Source organism: Pipistrellus hanaki, assembly GCF_964339955.1.
Source record: "Pipistrellus hanaki genome assembly, chromosome: 20".
NCBI classification, from domain to species: Eukaryota; Metazoa; Chordata; class Mammalia; order Chiroptera; family Vespertilionidae; genus Pipistrellus; species Pipistrellus hanaki.
In genome coordinates, this window is record NC_140522.1 from 10,486,785 (window position 1) to 10,496,156 (window position 9,372).

General features: G+C 54.8%; 1 protein-coding gene across 4 annotated transcripts; it reads left to right on the forward strand.

The window, feature by feature from the left end:
- Positions 1–217: 217 nt before the first annotated feature.
- Positions 218–8,954, forward strand: ZBTB18 (zinc finger and BTB domain containing 18). Of its 4 annotated transcripts, XM_084868539.1 has the most exons (3): positions 877–2,861; positions 5,217–5,904; positions 6,017–6,160. In XM_084868539.1, the coding sequence occupies exons 1-3, from the start codon at positions 2,849–2,851 to the stop codon at positions 6,024–6,026; spliced, it is 711 nt and encodes a 236-aa protein (XP_084724665.1). In that variant the 5' UTR covers positions 877–2,848; the 3' UTR covers positions 6,027–6,160. The 4 variants fall into 4 exon arrangements, with proteins under 4 accessions (XP_084724663.1, XP_084724665.1, XP_084724664.1 ...); XM_084868537.1 differs by lacking the exon at positions 877–2,861 and adding an exon at positions 218–362 and having other exon boundaries at positions 5,217–8,954; XM_084868538.1 differs by having other exon boundaries at positions 881–2,728; positions 5,217–8,954.
- The last annotated feature ends 418 nt before the right edge of the window (positions 8,955–9,372 follow it).

A 9,372-nucleotide genomic window follows, 5' to 3' on the forward strand; every position in this document is an offset into this window, starting at 1 on the left:
CCCGGCCCGGCGGCTCCGCTCGCTCCTCGCTCCGCGCTCGCTCGCTCGCGGTGTCTGGCAGGCTGCGGCCGCCGCTGGGCTGCTGCCATGGGGAGCCGTTGAGAGGGGGGCCTCTTCGCTCCTCCTCCGGCTGCCGGCGGGGGCGGGGGCGGGCGACGGAGCCGGGCTCGGGGGGCGGGGGGGGCCGGGAGGGAGGGGGCGCGAGGAGGAGGAGGAGGAGGAGGAGGAGGAGGAAGCCCACCAAGTCCGGCGGCGGCGGCGGCGGCGGCGGCGGCCGGGAGGCGGAGGCGGAGGAGGCGGAGGAGGCGGAGGACGCGGCGGCGGCGGCGGCGGCGGGGACGCGGGGACTCGGGCCGCTCCGTGTGAGTCCCGCGCCGGCCCCGGCGGCCTCTGACCCGGCGGCGCCCGGACCCCCGGCGGGCGGGAGGGGGCGCCAGCTGTGCGGCCGGCCGGCCGGAGGGGCGGTGCGGTGCGGGCGGAGGGCGGGGGGCCGGGCCGGGGGCGCCCCCTCCCCCCCCGCCAGCGGAGTTAGTTTGGCGGCCGGAGCGGGGCGGTTGGGCGGCGGGAGGGCCCGGGCGCGGGGCCGGCAGGGGCTGCAGCTGCGGGGCGGGTGCGGGGTGCGGGCCGGCCGGCTCCGCGCCCCCTCCCCCCGCGGCCGGTGCAGCTGCGGCGCGGGGCGGGCGCCCGGCCGGTGCAGCTGCGGCGGCGGCGCCTCCCGGTGCGGAGGGCGGAGGGCGGGCGGCGGGGGGAGGCGCCCGGAGCCGCCGCAGCTGCAGTGGCGCCCGGGACGCCGGCCGCGCTCCGGGCACCGGCGGTGCAGCTGCAGCGGCGCCCGGGGCGGGAGGGGCCGCGGGGAGCCCCGTTCCCCCCTTCCCCCTCCCCCCGGACGGGGGCCGTTGCCGGGAGGCCCGGGGGCTGGCCGGCCGGGGGAAACGGTAGCCACCCCCCCCCCGCCCGCACCCCAGGGCTTCTTCTTACGACTTTTCTTTTGTTGCCGCCCTGACCCGGCTCTGTTTCCTCGGCTCCGGGGGAAGGTGTTTTCCTGCCGCACCGGCCGGCTCTGCGCCCTGCACCGCCGCCGCCGCTTTCCCCGTGGTTTCACCTTCCCCTTCCGCCGCGGGGAGGTCTGCACGGCCCCCCACTCCCCCTCCGGGTCCCCCCCTCCCCTTGGGGTCCCCCCCAAATCCCCACACCCCTTTGGGAAACAGAACCCGACCTCCCCCGGCTCCCGGCCCCGCGGTAGCCGGCCGGCCGCCCGCCGGGGGGTGATTTGTGGGCTCGGGGCCCGTTAAGCTGTCAGCCGCCCCCACCCGCCGGGGTAACGGGTGATGGGTGCCCCCCGGCCCGGAGGAGCGGGGCGAGGGCGCGGGGGGCGGCGACTGGCCGCGGGGAGAGCCCCCCGGAGCGGCCCCGGCCGCGGGGCCGGGCATCGCGAAGTTGCACAAAGTTGGGCCGGGGACTTGGGGGCAGGACGCGGGGCGGCCGGGGGCTTTGTTCCCCCGGAGGAGCCCGGCGGCGGGGCTTTCTCACGGGGACGGACTGGAGGGGGGGCACCCCCAGGGCCCAGGCCCCCCCCTTCTACTCCCCCCTCTCCCCGCCCCGCCCCGGCCGCCGGCCGTGGGGATGGACGTGACATTCGCAGATGTCGCAGCACCTTGCGGGCCGCCCGCCCGGATTGCGTCCCGGTTTCATCAGCCGCTCGATCGCACCGGCCCGCGGAGCCCGGCTCCCCAGTCCCCCAACTTCCCACACCTGCCCCCCCCCCCCAAGCGCCCTCCCCCGGGGAGAGTTTTCCTGGGATCACAAACAGTGCAGAGTGACCCCCTCCCAAATAAAAAGAGAAATAAAAATAAAATCAGGTGGTGGGGGGGCGGAGGGGGAGGCCAACGGCCGCTTCTGGGAGCGGAGGAGGGTCGGGCAGAGGCAGAGGCAGGTGCAGCCTCGTGGGCAGGGGCCTGGCCCCATCCCTGTGTCTCCTCGGCCCAGCCTGGCACTTTCCAGGGTTTCAGAAAGCGCGCTGGCGGCGTGTTGATGGTGAAAACCGAAATTTGCATGTAACTGACAAGTGTGAGAAGTTTTCCCGAGAAGGTCACCGCAGATTAGTAGTTAAATAAGAGTGAAATAATGAATGCAGCGAGCCAGGCTGAAGGCATGGTTCGCCTCCCTCCAGCCTGAGACTGCACCATTATCTCAGCAGAAAGAAAGATAGAAAAAAAAAAAAAAAAGGTGCCGTCATAATGTTGACATGGGCCTGGAGGTGGCCGAGGGTTTGGTTTAAAATTGTCCTCAAACTGCTCTGAAAGGGAAGGGGAGTGGGGTCAGGGGGGGTCTGGGCTGCTGACCAGCGCCCTGGCCGGAGGGTGCTGTCAGCCTGCACCTGTCCCCCCACCCCGGCCTCAGACAGAAGCATTGCAAGCCCATAAATACAGAACTCCATATGCTGAGGTTTTTTTTTCTCTTCCATTTCTGCCGTTAGAAAGTTTGGGGGGGGAAAAGGGGAGACTTTGAAGTATTTTGTTTATACTAACAGAAGAGAAAAGTTCTCCTAAGAAGAAGCGGGTGGCAGGAGTGGAGAGGAGTAGCATATGGCATTAAAAGGAGCACAGCTGGAGGTAGCATTTTTCCATCTGAACATGATGTCAGAGCAGCTGACAGCCTGCCATCCCTCAGCCTTTTATTCTAACACACAAGACAGGGAGCCAGTGTGCGCGGATCTGCGGTGGAGAAGGTATCTCATTGCTCTCCAACATACTCTCCACTCTGCATCTGTCTCTCTGTCTGCTTTTTTTCCACCGATGTCCCGGACCTGGAGCCAGCGAGCCTCCGAGGGAAGGACATAATCAGGTTTATGTGTCCGAAAGGTAGGAGCAGCGAGAGATTAGAGGGAGCCTTATTTTGTGCTTGGGTGTTTTGTTTATTTGATTTCGAGAAAAATCACATTACTTTTCTAATCCAGTTTAGGAGTGATGTATGAAATGGAGTATTATGAAACGGACATTTTACTGGAGTTTGTAGTCTTGGGGCTGGGGCAGTTTTAATTTTTATCCCTTTTTTTTTTTTGCTCGAGCAAGGAAAGAACTTTAATACACAGAAATATTTCAAGTTTGGAGGTGTTAAGAAAAGCTTTGACATGGTGCTTTTTTGAGATCGCTTTGGATTCAAATGCTCTCTGTTGTTGTTTTTCGCTGCTGTTTAGATTCCTTTTGAGAAACAGTAAACTCTCTGGAATCCACATTCAAACTTCCACGAGAGGATTATTCTAGCTGAGAAGCGAGGCTGTTGTGTAATTAATTCCACTGTGAAACTTTATTCTTCACAAACATTCGGCAGCCCTGCTGAAACATACAGCTGTGTGGTGCTTTTGAAACCGAAGGTTTTTTTTTTAAAAAAAAAAAAAAAAGGAAAAGAAGAAAGAAAAAAAAACACACACACACGAAAACTTTTGTCCTCAGGAGAATCGTTTGGTTTCCTCATTTCTCTTTCCAATATATATTTAAGAGATCTTTTATTTCAGCATAACAGTAATTATTTGCAGGAGTTTTTGTGTTAGCGACTAATTTAGAACTTGTAGGGCTGAGCTGCCTGAATTGGCCAGACAGCTGTAATCGCACTCCTCTGTTCTTAATCTCTTTATCTGGGCTGCAGCTGCCATATGGCCCCCGTCAGCTGGATCAGATGTTTATAAGCTTCCTTCTTCGGCCCTCTCCGTCCGCTCAGCCTCCTAATTTGATCACGGCTACCTTGTGAGCTGCCCTCCAGCCTTTATTTTTAGTCCTCCCCAGGATTAGGATGGGTGCGAGCCGTGGGGCACTCGGAGTGATTGTGTTTATTGCGAATCGCGGCGTGCTCCGCGGTGGCCTCGCAGGCCCGTTATGGGGTCAGGGGGAGTTTCGGTCCACCCCGGGCAGCGTGTAGAGAAACAGGGAAGGAGTTTCTGAATGTGAAACGGCTGTGTACCCATTCTCCCACCGAGCCTGCCGGGGTGGGTGGAACCCTGCTTTTGGCACAGGAAAGGGGAAGTGGGGTTTTCAGGAGTTGAATTTTGACCCATTGTACAGCCTCGCCTTGCCTCTCCCTCCCTCTCATCCCCCCTCCGCCAGAAAACCAGGGCAACAATGCCTATTTGAAAGAATAGAAGCCAGTGGGAAAGCAAAATATATCAAGTTATGTTGAAACAAAGTATTTTCTGTTGACAGAGGTAAGGCAGAGTCAGGGGGAAGAAAAATAGTTTCTCTTTTTCTAGTATGGCTTTTTTTTTTTTTTTTTTAATGTTGAACCTGCAAAGCTTTTGAATTTCACTTGCACATAATGTGCCTTTATTTTAAAAAGTTTGGATTGATCTGAATATGGAACTCATCTTGCTTCTTGCAAAGGATCAAAGTTTAGATAAGATTTTTTCAGAGTTAAATAAAGCCCTCCTGGCTCCCCAAGTCTCCAAAGGTACAGACTTTCCAAAGAAATGATGACCATTTTTCTCAATTCATTAGAAAAATATTTGGATGGGCTCGCATCAGAGATGATCTTTCCCATCTGTCGGCGCGGCTCCTCCCGCCCCGTCCATGTGCGCGGTACCTGAGCTCAGGCTCTCACATCTGTTCTTACACTCGGGGCTTTTGTTGTTATCACACTCGGCCTCTGAAAAAGAAAGTTGTTTGCTGATTCCTGGACTAATTATGCAATTTCACGACGTGTTCTTTTTTAAGTTATTATCCAACCGAACGTGCATGTTTCGATTGTGCTTTGTGAGCACAGTCAGGTAGCAAAAGTACTAAAAAGAAGGGCCAGACACGTTCCCTGCATCTCCCAGACTGCGCTTGGACCCCTCTTTGTTCATTATGAGTTGTTCCCTTTGAAACCCAAGCTATTTTGTAGGTTTTGTGGGGCTCGGTCTGGCGGGGAGCGTTAACGAAGGGCTCCTGGGCGGGATCTAAGTCCTCCTTCCCAGTCAGAGGCGATCCTGGACTCGGGGCTTGGAAAACTTGGGGGAAAGTTGGGGAAGACGGGGGCTGGGGGCAGGCAGCCTGCACAGCGGGCCTCCCCTGCCCGCGTTGGGGCGGCGGGCATGTGACTCGGTCGCCTCCCGGCCAGACGCCTGATTAAAATGCAGGGCCGTGCACCCGGGCTGCCAGGCCGAATCGTTATTTTCTGCGCGGGGCCCGGCGTGGAAAGCTGCGAAGCGGCGCTCACGAGGCCTGTCCCCCTGTCTCTCCCGGCAGGTTATGAAGACAGCATGGAGTTCCCAGACCACAGCAGACACTTGCTGCAGTGCCTGAGCGAGCAGCGGCACCAGGGCTTCCTGTGCGACTGCACCGTGCTGGTGGGGGACGCCCAGTTCCGCGCCCACCGGGCCGTGCTGGCGTCCTGCAGCATGTACTTCCACCTCTTCTACAAGGACCAGCTGGACAAGAGGGACCTCGTGCACCTCAACAGCGACATCGTCACCGCGCCCGCCTTCGCGCTCCTGCTCGAGTTCATGTACGAAGGCAAGCTCCAGTTCAAAGACCTGCCCATCGAGGACGTGCTGGCGGCCGCCAGCTACCTGCACATGTACGACATCGTCAAGGTGTGCAAGAAGAAGCTCAAGGACAAGGCCGGCACGGAGGCCGACGGCACCAAGAAGGAGGAGGACACCTCGAGCTGCTCGGACAAAGTGGAGAGCCTGTCGGACGGCAGCAGCCGCATGGCCGGCGACCTGCCCAGCGACGACGACGAGGGCGAAGAGGAGAAGCTGAGCCTCCTGCCCGGCAAGAGGGACTTGGCCGGCGAGCCCGGGACCATGTGGATGCGCCTGCCCTCGGACTCGGCGGGCATGGCCCCGGCGGGCGGGGAGGCCGAGCCGCACGCCGCCGCCGCGGCCGCAAAGACAGTGGCCAGCCCCTGCAGCTCCGAGTCTCTGTCCCAGAGGTCTGTCCCCTCCGTGCGGGACGCGGCAGATGTTGACTGCGTGCTGGACCTGTCTGTCAAGTCCAGCCTTTCGGGCGTTGAGAATCTGAACAGCTCTTATTTCTCTTCACAGGACGTGCTGAGAGGCAACCTGGTGCAGGTGAAGGTGGAGAAAGAGGCCTCCTGTGATGAGAGCGATGTGGGCACTAATGACTATGACATGGAGCATAGCGCGGGCAAGGACAGTGTGGGCGCGGCCCCCCGGGGCCAGTACGAGCCGGCCCACCTGGCCCCGCTGCGGGAGGACTCGGTGCTGCGGGAGCTCGAGCGGGAGGACAAGGCCAGCGACGACGAGATGCTGACGCCCGAGAGCGAGCGCGGGCCGGGCGAGGGCGGCATGGAGGGCGGCCTGCTGCCCTACGTGTCCAACATCCTGAGCCCCGCGGGGCAGATCTTCATGTGCCCGCTGTGCAACAAGGTCTTCCCCAGCCCGCACATCCTGCAGATCCACCTGAGCACGCACTTCCGCGAGCAGGACGGCATCCGCAGCAAGCCGGCCGCCGACGTCAACGTGCCCACCTGCTCGCTGTGCGGCAAGACCTTCTCCTGCATGTACACGCTCAAGCGCCACGAGAGGACCCACTCGGGCGAGAAGCCCTACACCTGCACCCAGTGCGGCAAGAGCTTCCAGTACTCGCACAACCTGAGCCGCCACGCCGTGGTGCACACCCGCGAGAAGCCGCACGCCTGCAAGTGGTGCGAGCGCAGGTTCACGCAGTCCGGGGACCTGTACAGGCACATCCGCAAGTTCCACTGTGAGTTGGTGAACTCCTTGTCCGTCAAAAGCGAAGCCCTGAGCTTGCCCACGGTCAGAGACTGGACCTTAGAAGATAGCTCGCAAGAACTCTGGAAATAATTTTATATATGTATACATATATATATATATATATATATAAGTTATATATATATGTATATATACATATATATACATAGATCTCTATATAGTTGTGGTACGGTCTAAAAGCAGTCTTGTTTCCTGGAACTAAAAAGTTGGGATATTAACTTGTTTTTTGCACTTTAGAATAGCATGAGAATCTCACTAATTTAGCATACTGATAAAGAAACTTAGGGCAGGGCAGAGATAGAGGGGGGTCGGGGAAGTGAGCCAACAAGAGCCTCTGAAACGAATCCGAAGCGATCCTAGGGCTTCATTTCGTCAACACTGCATTGTCTCTCTGGAGGTCTTCCCCCCCACACTTTTTTTTGTTCGGAAAGTATAGAAACCCCCTCCGGTTTTATTAGCCTCTTTCTGCGTCTCCGATTGCATGACTCCTTTCTGGCTGTTGGAAACCTGAATGCTTTTAGACCCAAATGGAAAATTTCTGAAATGCTGGATTATCTATTTTTAAAAACAAGCAGTTGACTTTCAAACTTTCTGTGGCAACTTCTGGTTTTCCCGACGGCTCCCAGTGAGAGAAGCGATGAGCGTACACTGGTCACTGGGCGGCCGTCTCTGTGAAGGTTTGCTGGGGGTGGAGACGACATTGCAACTTCAGCAGTGTTGAACTGTGTTGAAAATGTGAATTACTGTTATTGTATACTGTAATTGATTACACGGGCTGGGGGGGGGGTGTCAAAGAACTTGACAGGTTGTGTTGATGCTCTTAGTTGAGTCTTGAAGAGTAAATATTAACGCTACAGAAATGCATGAGTTTCGATATATTTTTGTCTTTGTTTGCATTGTATAACTTTAACGAGTGAGTTGAAAATTATTTAATTTCCTTAGAGAAACAAAAACAAAAAAAAAAAAAATAGCACCGTGTGGGAAATAACCCGGTGTTATGAAGAACGTAAATGCACTGTTTTTTTTTTTTTTTTATTATTTTTATTTTATATAATTTAAATCGACTTTTCCCACTGTCTTTAAAGTTGAGACTGTTAAGCTGACTAAAAAACGTAAGCTGCAAATTGATAACTTCGCTACATAACAAGGAACATATAAATGTTTACAAACGGCTTACAGACTTGCATGTGCAGTGTGCATTTATCCCAAACTCCCGATTGCACAGAACCCATGCCGGCTCGAAGTTTCGGTGTACACATTTATGCCCGGTTGAGCGTCTTTAGAAAAACTACTGCACAAATTGACAATAGGTCATTCTTTTTTTTTTTTTTTTTTTGGCTCCCCCTTCTCCCTTCCCCGCCCTCCCTATCCCACCTCCCACCCTTCCCCCGGCCTCATGAAAAGATTCTATGGACTGAAAAAGCCCCAGGCTGAAAGGCCGGGCTGCCTTGATTGACACGGGGAGGGGAGGGGGGTGGCAGACTGCGGTGGCAGCAGAGGCGGCAGCCCTGCAGCGGCGTGGTGGCCGCGCGGGGCAGAGCGTTTTGCACAGTGTTTGTTTTCCTGTCTTGCACTTACAAATAAGGTCTATGGGAGTAGCATGGAAAACGTTTGCTGTTTTTCCCTTTTATTTTTTTTTTTCTCCTCCTTAATTGCTTTTGTTTAAAATTTGATCGCCTTAACTACTGTAAACATAGCCTATTTTTGTGCTTAAGATACTGAATGGAAAACTCCATTGTGTGTTGCTGGACTGTTTTGGAAATATTTGGTCAAACGCGTGTTCATTTGGCTGTAATGGCATTTAAAGCAAGCAAACAAACAAACAGAAAAGAAAAAAAAAGCTGTGAAAATGGCCTTGGAGCATTATCTTTAGTTACTTGAAGAGTTTCTAGTTTTGTTTTTTGTTTTTTTGTTTTTTTTTTATTAAATACAGTTTATGTTTAAAGTAATTTTTATTAATTTAGAGAAGACAATCAATGTCTGTGAGAGAACGGACTTTTCTTTGGAATTTTCTTTTCGTGGTCATTGTGAGCGATTACTCTTTCCTCTTAGTTTCACATTCTTCCTTTGTTCTAAAAACTTAGACTGACATCTAGCTTTGACAATCATAGTACGTTTTATTTTCCTGAGGGGGGAATAACTTATAATGCTGTTTAGTTTTGTACTGTTGGTGTGTTGGTGAATTTTTAAACTGTGTGCTAACTGCAATAAATTATATGAACTCAGATTCTCGTGTGTGCTGTCTCAATTGTGAGTATGGACTCCGTGACCCTAAGGCTGTGTCATCCCTGGCACCTTTGTTTTTAAGGTCAGCTCTTATTCAGAGCTTATGAAATCATTAGAATGCCTTAAAAACCACTCAAACGGAAGTGTGCAGACATTTCAGACGATACTAAGCGCACATTTGAAGCGTGTGGCCCATTTGCTACAACCTCCATCCCAAACGTGAAGGTCATTCCCTGGAAACGTGTGAATCCACGAAACCTCAAGTGATCGCATAGGGTTTTTTCATCCGACACTGCCCAGCCCCTACTCTCTGCACATAAATCATTTCCGTGGGTAATTTTATCCTAAGTTGATTGGTCAGATCTATTCTTCTGTGTTCTGTTTTAAGTGGAAAATTGGAGGAGACCGGATGTCTTCAT